General features: G+C 41.4%; 2 protein-coding genes across 2 annotated transcripts in view; one reads left to right on the top strand and one right to left on the bottom strand.

Moving 5' to 3' along the window:
• Nucleotides 1-14,951, bottom strand: part of LOC139407117 (scavenger receptor class A member 5-like) — a 50,136-nt gene extending 35,185 nt beyond the window's left edge. Inside the window, exons 1-3 of the mRNA XM_071150516.1 lie at nucleotides 14,700-14,951; nucleotides 12,102-12,220; nucleotides 9,593-9,724 (exon numbers count right to left, since the gene is read on the bottom strand). Coding sequence (XP_071006617.1) covers nucleotides 9,593-9,724; nucleotides 12,102-12,213 — 244 coding nt within the window. The 5' untranslated portion in view covers nucleotides 12,214-12,220; nucleotides 14,700-14,951. The remainder of the gene's footprint in view (nucleotides 1-9,592; nucleotides 9,725-12,101; nucleotides 12,221-14,699) is intronic.
• Nucleotides 14,952-18,546: 3,595 nt separating this feature from the next.
• Nucleotides 18,547-19,252, top strand: LOC139408036 (sterile alpha motif domain-containing protein 12-like). Its single transcript, XM_071151864.1, has 2 exons — nucleotides 18,547-18,673; nucleotides 19,101-19,252. The coding sequence occupies exons 1-2, from the start codon at nucleotides 18,553-18,555 to the stop codon at nucleotides 19,250-19,252; spliced, it is 273 nt and encodes a 90-aa protein (XP_071007965.1). The 5' UTR covers nucleotides 18,547-18,552.
• Nucleotides 19,253-22,557: the final 3,305 nt, after the last annotated feature.

Raw genomic sequence — 22,557 nt, 5'->3', positions numbered from 1 at the left:
CATAGGGCTCAGCCAGCACACCCACCCCACAATAGGACCATTCTCTGGGAGTGGAGGCCATCCTAGATCCTGCTCAGACCAGCTTGGCTCTTTCATCCACAGTGTCACAGACTGGCCAAGAAGCAGCCCACTCTCAAATCTCAAATTGTTAAAGGGCTTTGAGAGAAAACATACAGACACAACCAGGCTCTTACTGTTGAACAACGTAATGTGAGCCATGGGACGCACAAACTGACATGACATTTACAGGGTGGCTCGCTGGGCTGGCTCCATCTGCGTCCACTTCACAGTGCCACTGTCAAGAAGATGCACGGAGAGGACTATTAGAGCCGCATTCCCCCGAGAGCCAATTTTGAAAGCAGTGAGTCAGTGGCGTCATTTTGTTCTGGGAATGCGTGTCAGGGCCTCGTCAGTGTTGCTGAGTGCTCCTCTCGGCGCTGAGTGCAGAGAGCAACACAGAGCGCTGTCACAGGGTGCCAAGTCACTCTTTTTTTTTAGCACATCAGAGTGTGTAGGCTGTGACATGACTGTCATCTGGAACACATTTCAGTATGTGTTCTGCTCTTGGAGTCACGCGCACATTAAACAGGGCATTAACTTGTACTCAGGCTGCAGTAAAAGTGGTGGGGAGGTCAAGAAAAAGAGTCCCATCGGATTGACTATATACTGCACAGTGCATGTACGGACCTGACCCTGTAGCCATAGATGCTAAGCTGGCCGTTTAGGCCTCTCAGGGTTTTCAATAAGGTTATTAAAAGGGCCTAATGAATTTGCTGAGGTGGCCATGGAAATGTATACCGGCGTAATTTATTTTGGACTGTCTTGCCCCAACAAACAGCGATATTGGACGCCTGAGTCAAGATTAATATTCCACTGGTGTCACATCTTCTCCTGCTCCTTCCCTCCGGCGTACGACGTCGCCAGAATACTAACCACCCGTCCTGGGATTCATCATTACGCACACCTGGTACTCATTATTACGCGCACCTGTTAATCATTATGATTCACACCTGAACTTCATTACCTTCATTTCCTCCCCTTTATGTCACTCCCTTATGTTTTCTCACCAGTTGGTATTGTTCCTGTGTACCGGCGTGTAATTGGCTCGTTACTGGTTTTGTTGTTTTATTAAATGTTTCACCTGCACTTGCTTCCTGACTCTCAGTTCTGTTATTACAACTGGAGAAATCCTTTTTGGGTCAACCGTTATCATATTGACCTTTGACTAAGCGTTCCTGTTGAAATTAGCAACCTCTCCCAGGACAAAAATCCTTCTGTCGTCCAACTTTAATATCTAATAATAAACATTCTCTAATCGCAGTGTTCGATGCCATTAAACCCTTCCCCACCCTGGAGCTTTAATTAATGATAAAAGTTCCTCTGTGTGCCCAAGTGATCTTCAGAGTCTAAAAACATGGCCCATGCTTGGTTTACATTGGCCTTCACCAACTATGCTAAAAGCCAGTGTGTCACTTGAATGTTGACTCTGATACTGTCTACTAGCTATTCGTTATGTCCACCAGTCAAATGTATGTACATTTGAGCTGTTTGTGGGGGAGGATGAGTGAGCAGATCAAAAACAGCTGCCTGTGCTTCCAGTATGCCATCTATCCCCACAGTGTGAGTTCTGTTTGTGGTGGATACACATCAAGTAGTTCCATGTTGTGATGGCAACCTCCGAATGTAATACCCCAAACAGAGAGTCAGGTACTCCAGTGGACATCTGCTATGAAGGGAGAAATCTCATCTGGGCACACTACTGAACTGTCCGAGCAACTAGAGCTGTTTGAGAACTATAGAGAGACCGTGACATTTTCCAGGTGGAATAATACAATTATGGGAGGTTAAATCTGTTTTGTTTCACATCAGTGAAAATCCATTATTCATATTGTCTGGACAAGACAAAGGCTCGACTTAGTCCTGTTCCCAGAACAACCTTTCATACCCAGAAGCCTATGGGATTGAATGCGTAATTGAGGAGTGTGGGGTCGTTTGGACGGTATGTGCGCTAAACTGCTGTGGATTAAATAGATCAGTCAGTGTCCCAGACAGGGAGTTAACCAACTCTATCTGGACCATGTGATCCAGGGGTGGCCATGAAGGGACTGTCTGCTGGACAATGAGAAGGTCAGACCTGACCAGCAGGCTGTAGCTAGCTCGGGATGTGTGGAATGGAATTTTAACCAGCTATCTGAAACCTCGCTGCTGGAATATAGAACCCAGGCTTTTGTTTGATTCTGCTTCACTTTCTCTGGTGTGAGAGGGATCAAAGCCAAGTCCTGCTGAAAGGGGGGTTGGCTGATTGAAGTGATGTATTCTAGGACCACAGGGGGAGCTTTTCCCTGAAGCCCCTGAGGTAGAAAGCACCTGTTCTCGTTCTCTCCCGAGGGCTTTCACTATGGAAATTGAAAATGTCTTGTGCCTAAGGAAACTTATGTGACAGTATTCTCTCTCAATTCATATGAGCTTATCTCTGCATCTATTCATTACTACTTCTGATGTTCAGGGAGGGAGGGCATTATCTACATCATTGCCTGCAGGTTTGTCAACACTACAGTTTTATGAGATGCTGTACCTTGAAGAAGCATTGAGGCAAACAACTTTGAACAACACTGGTAAACCAAGTAATGAGACAGATGAAATTTCCCTCTTCAAACGTTCGTTTCCCGAGACTAAACACTATTTTTATAAGAATGTCGCAAAACAACTTTTACAGCCACAAAAGAAGGCCATGATGTTGATCTCAGAGGTTTACTGTAGAGTCAACACAAACCGATACCAGGCTCATGTAACTTTACTATCTATAACCTGGGGTTTGGACATGAGACAAACAATCCCTTCGGTTTTTGCTCTCCAACCGTTTGTTTAATTTGTCTTTGCCATCTCATCAACTCCCCATACACTGTTTGAAAGTAACAACTATGCAAGCCCCTGATGGCAGCCATCACGCATTGTGTGTTTTCCCAGCAGTATAATCACTGAGGCTGGAAACCCTACGACGGCCAAGACACAAACACAGCCCAGCATGAGGCCTCGGAATCTCTTGTGCTTAATTACCCCTTTGTAAAACAGAGAAAAATTTGGAGGTTTCATTTTGTAGCCTGCTGCGACATTCGAGTGTGATATACATTTATAGTCCTCTCCTGCAGACTTCTAGAATCACTGTCGTCATTTGTGAAAAGTTGTATCAATGACACTGCTGGTTTATTGGACAGGCAGAGCTTTGGTTTTCCGGTGTAAATTTTTCTAAAACTTGTCTGTTGTGAACTACTTGAGGTCCTTGAAAGTGGAATAGTTTATATCCTATTAACCTCTTGACATGAAGGGGTTTTGTCCCGGTCGGTTAGGAGGGACCACCGACAGCCAAGGAAAAACTAAGATTCAAATCAACAATTCCCAACAGAACGTTTTAATGAAAGGATATTATTAACATCCAGTCCAGATATTGTGTCAGAGCTTATCGGCCCTTTCGTCACTAACCCCTGACTATTTTTGATAGAACAGCTGACAAAGCTCTCTGCGTGGAATGAACTCAGCACATGGGGACAACTCATTATAACAGTGAGGAACTGCAAAGTGCACAGTCCAGCAACGTGCCAGACCAATTATGGCTACAATGTTAATTGACATGCTGTTTAGCTCTCTGTCTGAATGGGCATCTTTTTAGCATTCATGACTTCCTAGTAAGCCTATAGGGAGCAGGACTTATCCAACGGGAACCCAAGGGTTCATCCTTGTCTGTAATGAGTTCAGCACAAAGGAGCCTGAACGTCAGCTCAGAAGTTCATTAGAGGGGCTTTTCCAAAGAAGAATGGACAGAAACTGGGGCAAAAAGGGGCACTTGGAAACTAGAGAGGGTTCCAGCCAGGGCTTTAACTCTGTTGCCAAGCTACACGTGTTTGCGGAAAATCTTTGTCTTCTTCGGAATGCTTATGAAGCCCATATAAAAGTTCACTTCTCACTAATATCAAACGTAAACACATAAAAATAAGAAATAACTTGCAAATGTGCACGAAAACCCAATAGTTTTTCAGAGTTGGGTGTGGCAGTTCAATTGATGTTCTCTTTCAGCTATGAGGAGAAAGTTACTCTATGGGTGAACTGGGCATGACATGTGTTATAGATTCATGCTTTTTAAAATCTTGTATCATGTTATATGAAATGTGTAAATATGGTCATAAATAACTTCAGACACCATAAAAAACTTGTCTGTGGTTATGTTAAGCTCAACTTCTCATTATTTTCCCAAAAACTCAGACTGGATATGAATGTCTCCTGCCTCGCCCAAGTCCTACACTTCTAATAATTTGGCTGAGTAGTGCCTTTCTAGTTGGTCACAGATAATGAAAACGCCACAAGGTTGGCATCAGACCACAGACCTTCCTTTAATCTGTCAGTTTGTGGTTATGTTGGCCAGCAGTGTGGTTGAGAGTAAGCAGAGAGGTTTGGGACTAAGCTTTACTGCTTTACACAAACTGGGCCAAGAAAGCCCCAGCGCCCTGTCCAGATCATATCCTGCAAACATCATACCGAAGACAAGGAAGATGGTTTCATTGGTCCAAATTGACTTCGGCAAGGCAGGAGAAGTTCAATAGCACACGGCTCTTTTACAATCACATGACTTCAAAATCACATATAAAACCAATTAAATATTAAACCCTAGAAAGATTTTGCACCATAGAGTTGGGTGTGGTAGTACTACTGAGGTTATCTTTGAGCTATGAGGAGCGGCTCAATTGACCATCCATGCAGAGTCGAGGTCCAGCCCAAAAAGCAGAACATCTAAGGAATGCCATGTCATAAAAAAACAAGTTAAGTGGAAAACAAAATCGGAGGTCTGATTTTTCATAGCAGAAACCTACAGTATTATGGTCATTTATGCTAACCAGCAACTTGTAAGGAAAATCAGCAGCCCTCAACTTTTCCAACGATCCAATTCGGGATAAAAGCCATAAGTAAAAATTTGCACAGATTTGACTGGTTCCATACAGTACATTCAAATGGAGAACATTACTCAAATGTATAGGGGAAACAGAGGCATACAGGAAATGGTTCCTGTGGTAGAGAATCATGCCATATAACATGTATTAATACACAGGGGTTGGAGGGCATTTCTAAACATTGTTTGTGGACGCCAATGATTAGCAATAGCCTAAGTCTACAGTATGTCTACAGTAAAATACTGTAGATGCCTGTATCTATAAAAGGTCATTTCCTCTCAACAGAAGGATGTAAGTCTCTATCCAGACAGCCTAGCAGGGAGGAAGGTCCAAGAATAGGGACTCCTAAATATAGCAAAACTCTGATTGAGAAAAGCAAATAACTAGACACTGGTATCAGTGAACGGACCAATATGTTTTTACCAAGACTATAAAAACATGGACAGCGAGTGGTGCCTTGATCTTGATCTCTCGAAACTGCTTAGACATAAAAAAAAAACAATATCATCTCAGGTCTGACTGTGTTCCTTATAAAGTAGCCTCAGAGCATGTTAAGCTGGTGCTGAGCCTGTAGAACTAAATCAAGTCACCATCGTTCCAACTAATAACCATCTGGGGAGAAGTGACGGTGAGGCCGTCATGACTCATGACAGAGCAGAAAGGTTTTCCTGTTGAATGTTCTCTCTCAGCAGTGCTCCTCTGTTGAACTATTTACACAGATGGATGAGGTTTAGTTCATGGAACTGGGCTTGCACAACATTGAAACACGCCCAACAACGCTCTTTTAAATCTCTTATATTTCAAATGTATGCCAGACAGGCCTATGGAAAACGTTGTCCTACAGCTCCAAACAAATCTGTTTCTCTCAAACCAGGAATCTGCTGGCTAAGTGAGGTAAGTAACAAAAAAAAGTGACTGTTTAATTGAATTAAGCTTGTAAGAAACATACATACATTGACACACCGAGCCCAAAACAGGAGGTAAAATACCAACGTAGTTTGGCCAAATTCGAGAACATAACTTATGTCTTGTCAGAAAGAAACTAGGTAAACAAAACAGGAAGAGGACTTTAACCACCAATCGATGTGATGACATTGAATCAATGTGGAGAACTGCTTGGATTTGCAAAAAGTCATCAACTTAGGTGCATTTCGTCTTTTAACCTAAATCCAATAACATGGTGACATTTTTGATTGATTTCCCCTTGAATTCACATTAGGTTGAAAACTCAACCAAATGTAAATCAAAAGTACACATTGAACTGATGCCTGTGCGCAGTGGGTTATGACCGTATCAAGGAATAGGCAACTAGTCGGCCTTCAAAACAATAGATGATCTGAACAGGTCCATGTGGTTTATTTCATATGTAGAGAGACTGTCCAGATGACTTGTAGGCATTTGGAACAGGACTATGCAGGAAAAAGGTTTGGAGAGCAGTTATTACCAGCAAATCCTGGTGTTTTCACGCTTTGAAACATGAACCCACTGTAAAGGGGGTAATAGCTCCCAATGCCTGAAGCTTAACTAGGCACTTGATTATGATTCATAGGGGCCATTTATACAGACTAATGTAGCCAAGTTAAAAACATTTTTGAAAGCAGCTACAATTTGTTTAGCTATTGAAATAGAACAACTCTAACATGACACATTAGTTATGTACCTGGAATAGGAAGCTGCCTCTCTTCACGCTCAGTTGTTGACAGTAGAAAAGCATGAACTCTCGGTGACATCCTCCTTCACATTTATCCTACATACAGTTTTTGGGTTGGTATTTCATTTATTTTTTGCAGCCTTTTCCCTCTTGACTGCACCGGTTCCTTCCCATCTAAAAGTACTGGTCGAACAAGTGCATTACTTTTACACATACACATGGAGGATAAAAACTATGAGAGACAGTAAGGATCCTAAAGGTTGTTAAACTCACTGGAACACTTTCAGGCAGCTGAGAGAGCCAGACTTAATCAGGGAGGTCCCCACTGGAACCTAAATAATAGCTGGGTCACTCACTTCTCATATACTCTCAACATCATGTGCTAAGGTCAAGTAGCCATAGAACAAGTGCTTCAGGTTTACTTCACTGCTCTGCCAAGCTGAACCCTGAGATTTTAGACTGTTATACAGTATCCCAATTCTCTATTCTCTCCATATGTCCCTCCTTACTGTCCTTGGCACTTCCATTCCATCTCAATTCCTGAGGAGGAGGGTGATAGTTACTGTGATGGCCCGAGTAATGTGTAGTTATGCTAATCCTACTAAGTAGCAGATTTATTTGATTGTACTGTATGTAAGCTGTTCAACTGTTTAACAGCTGCAACAGCCATTCTGAGTCAGTGTGCAGTGGCCAGAGGTAACGCAACAGAGGTTGTTTACGGAAAGCGTGTGAGCATCCTCTGATACAGTCTACAGGGTTCAGTTCTGTATTCCTGCCGTGCCTTCTCCGACCTTACAGAGATGTAATCGCTCAGCATGGGTCAACGAGTACATCTGAAATATCGAGTGATATGATCCCTCTCTCTTACAGTATCTATCTAAAAGCATAGATTAAAGGTTCAGATGTCAGGTCTGCATATTTGTGCTGGCTCGGAGATTGAAGCCCAGGTCATATAGGGAGACGTCATAAATATTCACATATGAACGCAAAGTATATATATGAATGTGGATTAAAAAGTGCACTGGGTGTTGGTTCGTGTTCACACTGGAAACTTGGCAGGATCACTATGTAATTTTCCCCTCCACAGCGGTCCTCATGTTATGTTAATCTCATTCAGCATCTAATGATCCACATGTCATTCTATAGGGACTATCTGAAAGCTCTGTTTGATTAGTTTTTAAGTTAGCTTAAATTTAAACCACAAATGACTAAATACCTCCATGACAGTGTTTGTCTCATACAGTTTTCAGGCTCCTTTTCAAATGATGTCACTGGTATTGCATGTCGGTCCCAATAATGCCTTTGCCTGTATCAACCTATAGAACTTCAGTTATTATGGTCCTGATGGAAGGAGTTGGAAAGGCCTGCTTCAAATTACATAGAGATTACACAGAGTTTATCCATTCAGATTCCCGCTGTTCACCAACCCAAACGCTTAAGTCTGTGTCCGGGAACTGTCCCCCTTTAAGAATAATGCAGAGTTGTGATTTACAGGGAAACACTGCAGGGTTTCACTGGGCTACAGACCTAGTATCTACCAGTGAAACATTATTCATTTGTCAGCCATGGCTACCAAGAGCCTCATTCTTTTCAGATGCTTTGGATTTTTCCAAATCAATCAAAAAGCTAAAACAAAACTGGTGCTTATGTTTGTCCTATTTCACACATGTACAGGCGTGTAATTCATTCGCATGTTGGAATTGGAAATGTGTTTTTTTGCAGATCCCACTCTTCCTGAGACACCCTCGGGGAGTGGGGTCACAGCTAGTGTTAATCAATCTAGGCAACAATGGTATAATTCAAAATCGGTGTAAACGACAACAAAAAACATTAACATAAATCCAACTTCAAACTTTCCACAGTTTTGCATTCATCCCACCAGAGTGGTCATTAGTCTTGAAAGACCTGTCAAGACAGTGACTTCACATCACTCCCCTGTTCAAGCCCCTTTCTGTTAGTCCTGCTGCTCTTGTCTAAGTAAAGCACCAAGGTGTTGCCCACGTCTGACATATCAGCGTTGCAGGTCACCAGAGTATTGGTTCTAACCCTGACAAGTCACGTTATAGACATCCTTCCACAGACACACACACAGACTCAGGCCTGGAGGAGGGGAGAGGCTCTGGACACGGCTTGACAGGAGAGTCGTTCCGGAACCATCACATCAAGCCATGACACCCACCATCTCAGATTGTTCTGAAATTGTTGCCGTTGTTAGAAAAAGATAAGATTAGCATTTCTGCAACATTATTTTGTTGAAATTTAATTTCATCTGACAAATTAAGATAATTAATTGCACCAAAATTGGCCCTTTTAATTTATAGGATTTGCATAATCAATAAATATACACCCAGTGGACAGTTTATTCGGTACACCCATCTAGTACTGGGACAGACCCTCCTTTGTCTCCAAAACAGGGAATGGAAATGTTGCCTGTTTCAACCTATAGAACTTCAGTTATTATGGTCCTGATGGAAGGAGTTGGAAAGGCCTGTGTCAAATTACATTATTCCATATACTGAATGAGACAGTTACTTAAATTTAAAGTGGAGTACAATTGCAAAGCATAATCCTTATGTATTACCTCAGACAGACTAACTGTTTAAATGTCACAGTACCCATACATTTACCAATTCATTCTTCATCTTAATCTTAATCTAATGTCATTGGTTGCAAACGGCTGAAGACCAGAGTTCTCAAGTGAAGTCAGATGTACTAACAATTTGGAATTTCACTTGAAGAACTTGAGAACTGAACACATCTGAACACAAGTCAACCAGAATACCCGTTTCAGACAGTGTACATCATTGATTTCGATCACATTTGATCCCACAAGGAAAAATGTAAAGGATATTATTCCACCATTCACCTCTTGGGAACTAGAATAACATTGACAGTGTCCAATATAGTCTTTTATCTTATTTTAACTACCCAGATAGGGTCGCTGTGGTTGTTAATTTAAACTCACAAAGAGCCCGTTTGTAACTCAAGTGATTTGACTTACCTGCTAAACAGAGGCCAAGGATACACAAGAGTACCAGGATGTATAGAGACACGATGGCATACTTGATGGCAGACAGGGAGTTCAGGTGGCTGCAGCAATTGTCTGACTTTCTTCTCCTCTTGGCAGAGCCGGCTGAAAAAGAAAACATCTCTTTAGAAATGGACAACAAAGACGGACATAAAGGCTCTTAGGTGAGGTCTGAAGTGAGGGGTAGAGGATAAAAGAAGTCGGATGAAATTAGGATAACATGTCATGAGGTAATAAAAATGTCCTACATGAAAATGCATGCCTGACCGTAGACTGAATGACTTGTTGCGGTCAGATACAATATGAGCATCTCTCATACTATAGGACAACTTTATGAGTGCAAAGAAATCCCCCCAAATGATTGTGTTATTGCTCTATTAGTACTGACGTAGCGACTTGGAGGCCTTGATTCCCCACTGGGCTGATATTGTAGTGAGCATGAGAGTCAAAACAAAGTCTGCAAGTCTGGCATTTGGCCTATTGGCCGCTGTTGCACCACCATACATCACAGGGCTGCCACCCAGATACAGAGCAATATATACATTCATTAAACACTTATTGCACTGTCCAGGCCAAACGGTTTCAGGGGAATTCATTCTGATAAAACTGTCATCGTGACATTCCAGTTGGAAGTGTGTGCGACATGTGTGTGAGCAAGCAAGGATTACTGAGCAAGCAAGGGAACATTGGTCAAATAGGTCAAATAGGCCCCCAAAAAATGGTGACAGAAGACATCATTAGTCATGCTAAGATTTCAGTCTAATAGGAATTTGGTATCAATTCCAGAGTGTATTATGCTATTAGGTCATGAAGCACATTGTCTTATTTCAAGGCGACATAAGCCCTGAGAGAGACCCGAGAGGAAATTACTACACACTTTGATTTTATGTTCTCCTGGCAACTCATCCCAGCCACAAGACAAAAAATGACTTGTTTTTTAGAAACAGCCTGAAACATGGTTCTTCTATGGTCTTTCTCTTCCTCTCTGTGGAACATTTAGCTCTGAAGTCACTGAGGAGCCTGCTTTAGAAGACAAGGCCTTCAGCCTATTTTCCATAAACAGCCTTGTGCCTGCTCTGCAGCCCGGTTTCAATTGTACTAAGACTGGTGATGTCATGTCAGTGGAGACAGGCAGTGGATCTGTGCTGCACACATGCTGTGGCTGCTGGGATTCTGTGTGAACAATAACCTTGCAGAAGAGCCACTTCACATCACATCCCACTAGGCTGAGCTCCATGATAAAGTACCTTTTCTTAAGGCGAAATAAAAAAAACACGTCTGTTTAAGCGAGTGAAATATATGGAATGTATAGAAATGTTGAAGCCTTTGCATATTTGAGCCGTGCAAACGTGGACCTCAATGATACAAATACTAAGCATTTGTTTGTTGAAATGTGCCTTTTTGAATGTTAGAGTGAAAACATAAAATACATTTCCATTTTGGAAGGTATGCATGCTGGTCATGTAAAGGGTGACTCGTTTGACATTTTTCAGTCAAATTTGCCTGCTAACTAAACCACACTAGTTTTTCTGTGGAAGAGAAACGCGTAAATAAAAATGTTCCACAGAAAAACACTGGTGCTTTAAAGTGTTTACTTCATGGCATCATGTGTATCATATATCCTACCGTACACCCTGAGTATTTACCACATATAGTGTACATTACAATATCTACTTATCTTAGATATTCATAGGGGTCAATAAAGTCTAAACACAAGCTGACATCAGGCAGCGCGACTGAATATTTATAGAGGAAGTGGAGCAGAACAGCTTCGACTTTTTAAAAAATCCTGCAAAATGAAGACAGAAATTGTAATACGTTTAGACACAACACCAAAGACCACAAGTTAAATTGGCAGTATGTGGCTGCATGTACAGCCTAACTTTTTTTAAAGGGGGTGTGATGGCAACAATGTCCTTCAGTGTTTACAGTGTGTATGCTTGGCAAGTTTAGGGACAAACTAGTTGACTTGGGCAAGAAGAGGCCAACAGAATTATAACCATTTCACTGGTAAGGCTCGTTAAGCCTTTCCCACTAGCGTGCCATGCCGGAGGTCATAACTTGAGAACACTAAAGTAGATTTTCTCCGCTACACCTGTCCAAGCCCGAAACCCTCACACATTAACACACACAACATTCTATCAGCACTTAGTGTTTTTTCACTGCTCGCTGGGTGAGAGAACTCTTCAGTCCCCAGGAGGGTTGGGGGACAGGAGTCAGATTTCCCATGTTTATCTTTGCAGTTACAAGCATATCCTCTGAAAAGGTCATGACTAAGTCGGGTCAAAGGAACTCTGCTTGCATCCCTTCATGAGCTGAAATATGAGCACCTCACATATGGAGGCACTAAATGAATTCTTCCATCAATGGCAGAATTCAAAGAGATTCTAATATGCTGTGATTATACATGGGCCTGTGGGCCCATGTGTGAAAGGTCAAGGGGCAAGGATTTATACAGAACATAAGGGAAACTGCTTCTTACCGTCTTCACACAGGTTCAGCTTTGATAGGTTCCTGCCATCGTAGCCCTCCTCACAGAAGGATCCGTTCTCCCTCTCTTCGTATGTACTCAGGTACATGGCCTTATTCTCCATTCAGGAACTGTAGGGTGGACAAAACAGATGATTTCCATGCAATCAAAGCAATATGCAAGAGAACAATACAAATCTCTCTGTATGCGTGTACTTCCATAGTCATTCATGGAACAGAGAATCACAGCCGAAATGTAATGTAAAGCACGTGAGCTTCCTCATCTTGACATGCTGATTCTAACCCCTCTGGACAAGATGATGTATCTCCTTCAGAAATGCTCGTCTTTGGCATACAATAGCAGACACCAGACTGACCACACTACCTTCCAGTGTAATAACAGCTATTACAATCAGGCTGTAATGGTCTGGCAGTCCATAGCAGCTCAGGAGCACTAAAGAGACCAGACCACCGCTCTATTCTACTGGCCTATTTTAGATTGAGTGTGCCACTGCCATGCCCCTCCCCCCCCTTTGCCTGTTGTTCTGATTATGAACTACTTGGATGAAGTCACTGTCTTTGCTTTAGGGGAGAGAAAAAATACTTGCAATGAATGCACTCCAGATTGCATGAATAGATGAAATGTTCCAGTAAAACCTCTGGCAGGACAAAGCTGACTTATTACATTCTATCAAGCTCTATATCTCCCCACTCTTGTTTCCAACGTTGATCTGAGTGATCTGTCTCTTATACGCCATGGCTAACAATCTCAAGTCTCACTAATGTGGCAGGCTGTCAGTGTCAAAGCGTTCGTTATTAACTTGAAGTTGAAGTGTGGATGTAGGGCCGTCGGTCGAGCACTGTACCTGTCTCTCAGACTACTACATATTATTACAAGTATCCTTACCAATCTATTACCTTATCTTTTTAGCATGGAATACAACACCAAGGTCATAACTTTTGTCTCTAAAGCAAACAGCAGAGAATCTAAAACATAAAGCAAGGGGCATGGGTTGAATTATAATAATCAATGACAAGAATGTAGAGGGTTCAAAGCCTTCTGTGCTGCCATCTAGTGCCATAAATCAGACTGTAGTCAGAGAGAGAGCGAGAGAGAGAGAGAGAGAGAGAGAGAGAGCCGAACATTCCCATCTGAACAGCTGTGAGAGAGAGAAGCACTCCCACATTCCTGGGCCACAGCAGAGGCAGACCTATGGACTCCTCCCCCTATGAACAAGTAGCAGCAGGAAATAAACTAGTACCTCATAAAATATTATAATAATCCACTAGATTTAGGAGAATGGTGCATGTACATGTACAGTATGCTATGGCTGAGAAAACAGTGCCATTTGGACTTTAGTGGGTGGGGAGTAGGTCATTAATAACTCCGTAATAGAGAATAGATAGTGAATACAGAGACGGATGTGGGACTGTTGAACAAAGTCATTAAAAAGAGTTCAATCTGGCCTTTTTCATTACGCAGAGGGAGTGTCAGTTGACATTTTTGGATACAGGGCAGACAGCCATTACCGAACCAGGCTGCTAGGAAACCTGTACAGTATGCTAACACCATCCCTGATCATGGTCACCCCATGCAGGACTATGAGAATGTACACCCCTTCCATCCTGCCTTCATTCACATCTCTGTGTGTTTTTCCCCAGAGGCAGGGCACTGATAGGTTCCCACCATGGTATTTTTCCTCTGCGGTCGGAAGCTCAGTACAACTCCTCCATGGTATTGCTTTACTTGGCAATGAGTGCGCCTTGTGATGTCTCCTCAAATACAGGAACAAACCCTTGAGCATGTCCAATCTCCACGAGGTCATTATGTATCATGAAAAATAAAGTCCCTATAGGCAAAGGGAGAAGACAGAGCTCTCCATCCATCACTGTGACAAAAAGCCACACTGTGGGCTATGACTATGCCATTGTAATATTTGCCTTCTCTCTGCCAGCCAGGTAGGTCTGAATAGACTAGACGCACTGAAAACCAGCATACTTGGATAGTGATTGAATCTAAAGGAGCGAAAACAATTAAAATGTCCAATGTCCTCGGTGCACCTCACAGCTGAGTGGCGTCTCTCTGCAGAGTGCACTGGGTCAGCAGTACATGTGGGCTCAGAAGTCTCACATCAGCGGAAACCTTATAGAGACATCCCGTGTCCATCCGTCCGTGGGGAATTAACCCATTTCCCAGTTAATTAAACGCGCGGACATTTCACCCATGAGTGGAGAAATATAGAACAAAAAACGTTCAGTGGTTTTGGATGTGCATTTTCTTGGCATGAAGTCAACGAGAAACACAGACCCGTTATTTTTGGGGATACCAGAGCACAGGTGTAAAATAACGTGTCCATACAATAATTTAATTCAGATGTCATTATGAAGAGGCTACAGGTGAATTGTCTCGTTTATCTTTTTTGCAATTTCAAAGTCATGATGCAAAAATACTGAAAATAATGTATCTATGGACATACATGAATGTAAGAAGGTCCGCGGGTATAAATGCATTTCAGGTTCACTCTGTTGATGTTGTCAAATAACTCATAGAACAGGTGTCACAATTACACGACAGAAATTGATGCAACTTTTCGAAAAGTTTGTCACTCACCTTGTCGACGTTCTGACTACAAAGTATTACAGATGCACATCTCAAAATGTTATCTAAAAAGGGTGCATGTTTTGCCAATGAACTGAAATCTCAATAAATGTTTCCTCTCAACATAAGACAATTCACTGAAGTCTCTCTCAGCAGATAAACGCAGGGTGGAGATCCGTGCAACAGCCAGTCTGTGATGCTTGGGTCAATTAATCCCTTTTAAAAATTGTAGTGGAGGCATGGAGACTACGATGTGACGAATACCGCTTCCTGGACAACTCTGATTAGATGTGTTCGCATCTCATTCTATATAGTATCTCGTTTCTCAATTCATGCGCCCGGGGCAGGGTCCAGTGTAAATTTTGTACCGCGGTAAAACTTTTTTACACATTTCTGAACAAATGCGCCCTCCTCTGGGCATTTAAGCATGGCACGTCAGGCCTACAGAAAAGGCGCAATGTATCTCTACAGATCCTACAAAGACTACCATCCTAATTCCTCATACGATACATACATTATAGATAGTTCAATATCGTCAGAGGAAAATCAACTATTCGAAGTAATTCGTCTGCAAAAATATTAGAATAGACTAAAGTTAATTTCTGTCTTTAGGCCTATTTTGTAAACATGACTCTGTGGGCCCAGTATATAAATAGCCTAAATTAAAGCATGTCCGTCATAAAATAGCCTTTATTGCCTCTGCGTGAAATGCGATTTTTATTTGGATGAATATGGCTGTGGGCCAAGATCACATTTTAGTTAGAGTTCCTTCCACACGAGGCCGCCCTCGAGTAGCGGTTCTTCCTCCAACCAGGTGCGCAGGACGCGGGCGTAACAGACACAGATAGGGTTGGGCAGGTAAGATCTGACTGCCGATAAAACGACGAACTGTACTTGATTAAACACTACAACAATTTTTACTTTAACTGTTATGAATTTCTAGCCTAGTAGATAGTGAATAGTGATAGTGAAAGCAGGACATCGACAAGGACTAGCCTACTCAAGTCTGCCTTACCAGAGCCAGGTTTACTTTACAAACACGACGTGGTGGGGTTTACGGTAGATTGTATACTAGTGGCACTTGTAAACAAAGACTACCGATTTGGTTTCATCACTTTTAGACCTTTATCGGTTGTTAGTGCAGTTCAATACATTTCCGGTGAATGGCATATACCATTACTTTAGAGGGAGTGGGGTAATTTAGTTAAATTGAGCCCTTTTTACATCCAGCACCACTCCATCAAGGGAAATATAGTATTCTTCCAAAAAAATGATGTCTACATATATTTCAGGGTGTTGTGTATCCCTGAAAATATTCAGAATTCATATAAACATTACAGTTTTGACCACAAAGTTAAGCATTTGCCTGCATTTGCCTGTATTGAATGAAATATTACCACTAAGGTTACCTTTTTAAAACCATGTCTACACCGAGCTCCAAAAGTATTGGGACAGTGACATTTTTTGTTGTTGTTTTGGCTCTGTACTCCAGCATATCATTTTTGAAATTATACAATGACTACTAGGTTAAAGTGCAGATTTAATTTGAGGGTACATAGTCCCCCCCATTTTATGGGAATATATTTCAACTCTATATCTGACATGGTACAGGTGTCTTCTTTTTTCTAAGCCCATAACCATGTGTGTGAGGTGTATTCTTTTGTTTCAAAGCAGATTTGTTTAAGACTACCAAGAAAAACTCTGTGGGACCCTGATTTAGCCCACTGCAGTGAAAGGTTAATTACATGTATACCTGTGTCGCGCTTGAACATACAATATAACGTTATTGAATGACAGTCAGTAGTAGAATTTGGAGGTGAATGTTCTGTGATATTACATGTCACCACTAGGTGGTGTATTTCTCACATTGGGCCTAATGTTGTTCAGTAAAAACCCACTGGGAGTTCTGTTGGCAAAAGACTGTCCGTAATATATATACACTTCTTGTATACCCAGGTCCTTCAAAACATTAAACATCTGTTTAAGGTATGTTCAATTACTTGGCAAGTTTGATTAATTAGCTGAGCAAGGGTAACCTACTGTATGCACCTCCTCACATAGAAACGTACTATCATCTCCCTCTCATTTTCCCTCCTTCTCCTCTTACCTTCTCTCTGTATCTTTATTCCACCAACCCATATAATGTTTATTGAACCTTTTTCCTATAACATTCCAGGCCCGCAGAGCTTTACTCTAAAACTGATATATAGTATTTGATTAGGTCAGTCTTAAGTGAAATTGACTCCAAACCTCATACCCCGTCTGGTCCGTGGTCTACTCTCCAAGAGTTTGTGAAAACAAACAGAAGGGAACTGCCCAAGGGGAGATTTGGGGTTGGGAGTAATGGTCAATATGCACAGGATGTCTTTTTCACGACTTTTTCACGATCCTATCTCTCCAGTATCATGTGATTAACCCGGGTGTATTGTAAGAAATGAAATACTCTAGACTTTGAATCACACAAAACATCGAATTACACACCAGTCAGAAATGAACTGGGTCAGATTATGTGGTTTCATTCCGGTCAGATCAGGAAGATGGTGATGTAATCCTTCTGGAAAGCAGCAAGACTGATAAAGAAAGGTGCTTCTCTGTTCAGATTGTTTCATACAGGTTGTCGTGAGGTTTGTATACAGATCTAATCCCACTGCCCCTAGCTCCGGGGAGAAGATCTTACTGCAACATTTCAGAGTGTTTAGAGCTTTCTTTATGTGGGCAGGAAAAACTCCTGGTGATACGTACTATACAGATGTGGATCTTAATTTGAGCCAGTTTGCTACATCAGGAAAATAATCCTGCAGTAACAGGAAATATGAATTATATGGATTATAATTAATGGACACTTTTGTAGGGGTTGATACATTTTTCGTAAGGGAAAATCGAGTGTGAAATGGAAATTACAAACTTCAGAAGACTTTTTAAACCTTCAATACACTACACGTTTTACACCCTGCAACAGAGCGGTCAAATTACATCTGTACAAGGAGAGAGGTTCTCACTGTCTGGTCTGACTGTCCAGTAATTACTCATATGGGAGCTCATTCCATCATAGATCAGTCTCTTTGTTAAATCAGAAAATTACATTCCTATATATCCAACATCACAAAAACAATACTATGCCCCACAGCATGTAAAGGCCAAATAAACATGGATGCAGTTTTAGCTCTATAAAAGCTACTGGTTGAACCCTAGGTGACATGACTGAGGAAATAGTACTATAATGAAGTTGATTTACAAAAGCAACAATCTCACTGTCATAACATTTGTGAATGCAGTATTAATTTGTTTTAGCAGGGAGTTCCATTGAGACCAAGTTCTCTTTTACAAGGGAGCCCTGCATATACACGATTCACTAATCCAACATAATACAAATATACACAATTTCAAAACACACTCAAGAGGAACAATCCCATTCCTCAGCAAAGATGTCCCCAATCAACATGTTGAACTGTCTGAGAGGCACCAGTACATCTAGTTGTAGGGAACTCTGTAGATTGTTTGCACCCCATGTATGGAACAAACTAAAAGCAGATTTACCTAACTCTGTGGAGACCAAAGGAGTCTCCAGAGTTAGCCATCCCTAACACCGGGCATGGTAATTTGTATGTCTAAAGACGGAAGTTTTTGTAAGAGAGCTTTATACATAGAAAGACAGTAATGAATCGACCTACTGTACATGACTTCAAAGAGGACCAGCCTACTTTCTGGTATAGAATGCAGTGATGTACTGAAAGTGGGTTGCCACTTTTTGAGGAATGTAATCCAAGGATCCATTGTGTGATGCTAATCTCCGATTTACACTAGATTCTTGTGCTGTTTATTCCTCCCCTGGCATATACATTGCAGCCCATGCTAGAAATCCACAATGAGCCTCCCTAAAAGGGTCTCCCTCTGGACCATGGTGGACGTGTTTGACTGGGTCAAGGAGAAGCACCCCTACCAAAAGAGTGTCCTCCAACTGGCCATCGTGAAGCATGACATATCCGGTAACTATCTTCAGTAGCTCCTCTACTTACCAAATCTTGTCTTAGAACAAAACAAGATATGGTCATGTATATCAGTCATTATTAATACACTGCTATGATCTTAAAAAATATTTTTTTAAATTGTGAATATACGTGATATTTTATCCCTGGCCTACTCCAGCCCTGTACTGTGTGCATCGGATGCCTGCAGACAGTTCACCACAACATGACATGGAACATTAACTGCCTCCAATGATCTTCCCAATTTCTGTTAATCATACCGAACACAGAGCTCATGTTTGACACAAATAAAGTTGATCATGCAATTCAGACAATTTTCAATTTAAAATCCATGTACCCAGCCTGAATTGACAGGCATAATTTTGCCCCCAACTCTAGTGGCCTCCCCTCACCACCTCTCTTGTCTCCTTGCTCTGCCCCTCCCCAGGCCGAGCACTGCTGATGATGGGTGAGCATCAGTTGGAGAGGATGGGGGTGAAGGGGGAGCACTTTCAGGACATCCTACTGGACATTCTTCGCCTCAGGGTCCAGGAGAAACTGGAGAACATCAACAACATCTTCTCTGGTGAGGGATTCTAGAGTCTCCTCTTAAAGAGATAGTTAGACATTTAGGCAGTTAAGCCATTTTGTAATCTTACCCAGAGTCAAATGAACTCATGGATAAGGGAGAGTGGGGTAAGTTGAGTCAAAAGGGTTAGTTGAGCCGTCCTTGTTTCTAGGAAACCATTCACAAAAGTAATAATTTGACCAAAATGTAGGAAGAGGTCATCATTTCATGGAGTCCGAAGGAAGAAATCACATGGAAAAAATGGTAAGCAAGTTAGGTCCAAAAAACGGATTTTCAGCAAGTCAAATTAATTTATTGTGTTAGATGTTTCATGATGCTTGTATCTAAACCAAAGTAGATCATTTTAAGATCTTCTATGCATCAGTTGGGGTCTCTATAAGCTTCAATATGAGGTCCTTTTTTTTATTTTTTTTTATTTATTTCACCTTTATTTAACCAGGTAGGCTAGTTGAGAACAAGTTCTCATTTGCAACTGCGACCTGGCCAAGATAAGGCATAGCAGTGTGAACAGACAACACAGAGTTACACATGGAGTAAACAATTAACAAGTCAATAACACAGTAGAAAAAAGGGGAGTCTATATATACATTGTGTGCAAAAGGCATGAGAAGGTAGGCAAATAATTACAATTATGCAGATTAACACTGGAGTGATAAATGATCAGATGGTTATGTAAAGGTAGAGATATTGGCGTGCAAAAGAGCAGAAAAATAAATAAATAAAAACAGTATGGGGATGAGGTAGGTGAAAATGGGTGGGCTATTTACCAATAGACTATGTACAGCTGCAGCGATCGGTTAGCTGCTCAGATAGCAGATGTTTGAAGTTGGTGAGGGAGATAAAAGTCTCCAACTTCAGTGATTTTTGCAATTCGTTCCAATCACAGGCAGCAGAGAACTGGAACGAAAGGCGGCCAAATGAGGTGTTGGCTTTAGGGATGATCAGTGAGATACACCTGCTGGAGCGCGTGCTACGGATGGGTGTTGCCATCGTAACCAGTGAACTGAGATAAGGCGGAGCTTTACCTAGCATGGACTTGTAGATGAGCTGGAGCCAGTGGGTCTGGCGACGAATATGTAGCGAGGGCCAGCCGATTAGAGCATACAAGTCGCAGTGGTGGGTGGTATAAGGTGCTTTAGTGACAAAACGGATGGCACTGTGATAAACTGCATCCAGTTTGCTGAGTAGAGTGTTGGAAGCTATTTTGTAGATGACATCGCCGAAGTCGAGGATCGGTAGGATAGTCAGTTTTACTAGGGTAAGTTTGGCGGCGTGAGTGAAGGAGGCTTTGTTGCGGAATAGAAAGCCGACTCTTGATTTGATTTTCGATTGGAGATGTTTGATATGGGTCTGGAAGGAGAGTTTAGAGTCTAGCCAGACACCTAGGTACTTATAGATGTCCACATATTCAAGGTCGGAACCATCCAGGGTGGTGATGCTGGTCAGGCGTGCGGGTGCAGGCATGAAAGTGCCTCCTTGTAGCTGTGTGGGATTATAGTCAAAATGTTTACCTTGGGATACGTTGTGGCAATGGTTGTGCCAATGGCAAGTTTGGAAAATGGAAGTGTTTTCTTTCCAGGCATAATAGAAGGCATTATCGCTGGGATATGAGGTACCAAAAGGGCCTAGCCTATATTAAAAGTGTTTTTTTAAAGTACAAAGGTTTTGGTAATTGTTAAGCCTGTGTTAAATGATCCTTAAAATTATTAAAATACAAAAATGATTGTGATTGAGTTAAATTGTGTTTGGGGAAATAAAGATAGATATGGTTTTAAAAAGGTAGTGGTAATATTTCATTCAGTACAGAAGTTTGTAGGGGGCTTAATTTAACCTATCCCGTGGCTCAACTTAACCCATAACGGGTAAGCTGTGCCAAGAGACCACTTTTTTTGGACAAGCTATTTTTTCAAAACTGTAATGTTTAAATTAATTCTGATTATTTCCAGGGATACACCACATCCTGAATATATATATATATATATATATATATATATATATATATATATAGATACAGTGTCTTTGTTAGAAAGAATACTATATTTCTGTTGATGGAGTGATGCTGAAGGTAAAAAATGGCTCTACTTACTCCACTCTACCATTTTTACGTCTGAGTGCAGTTTGAAGGAAGTTGAAGATCGTTTCTGGATACATTGCTAACTAGCATTAGAGCAATGACTGGTTCTCTACTGGTGCAGCTAGAAGGATTGAATTTAACTCTGAGTAAGTAGAAAAAAAGGGTTTGATTGCCAGAATGACGAACTATCCCTTTAAACTGTATCAGGAATACAGTTGTAGCCTATATCAACGGCATCTTCTTTGATGAAGAAGTAACTACTGTATTGTCTAAAACTGTATCATAAAGGTACAGACATATACTGTGTCCTCTTAGATTGCAGAAAACATTCACTTGTAGCCTATATCAGTTGGCTCATATAAACTCAGACAGTGCAAATACTGCGAGAGAGTCATACAAGGTTCCATCATCAGCCAACATGATTGACAGACATGTATTTCATCAAGAGGGTTAGCTTAGAGATACATATCCCCTGCCAAGAATAGATTGACATCGAAAGAGAAGAGAAAGCCTCTGATGGATTATTTAACAGAACTGAAAAGAAAAGACAGAACAAGTTACGCTATTTGGCGTGGATACATAAAACAAGTTCAAGTTCAATACTACAGATAAAATACGTTCACCAGGGTTTTTGTTCACAGTGGGGTATGCTTGCATTTAAAATGTATTTTTAACCAAAGGTTTATTTAGCTCTTTCTCTTTTGAGTGTTTCTCTTCATGACTAGGAGAAGATGTCTCTGATATTCTTATGTTCCCCATCTACGATAGAGAAGACAAAAGCATTTGCTTTCAGGAATCATTGACCTGAAGAAAAAAGGCCAGATTGGTTTTGGCACAGTGGTATTTTCACGGACACTTCTGTGAATCAAGTCCTTGCCTCTCGCTCTGTGCTGCTCTTGCAGTCTTATTTTTTTTTTACAATACTCAATACATTATGTGGCAGTTATTGCAGAGGGAGAATATATATTTCCCCATTGAACAGGGGATACAATGCATCCCTCATCTGGACTAAATGTTGCAATCCCATACCCAGCAGTGATTTGGCTAGCTAATGGCCTGTTATATTACTCTCAGGAGATCCAGTGTGAATTAGAAGGGAAAGTAAGTCAATTAGTCTCGAGTTAAATGTAGGGACACATGGCCATCATTTAGATAACATCCCAAATTCTGCTCCACGCTATTAGGTCTTTCACAGGGAAGGTAATGGGGGATCATTTAATGGGAGGTTTCCGGCAGAGACAA

This window comes from Oncorhynchus clarkii, chromosome 4 (genome assembly GCF_045791955.1).
Source record: "Oncorhynchus clarkii lewisi isolate Uvic-CL-2024 chromosome 4, UVic_Ocla_1.0, whole genome shotgun sequence".
NCBI classification, from domain to species: Eukaryota; Metazoa; Chordata; class Actinopteri; order Salmoniformes; family Salmonidae; genus Oncorhynchus; species Oncorhynchus clarkii.
Note: the sequence above shows the minus strand (reverse complement) of the source record. Positions and strands in the feature narration are given on the sequence as shown.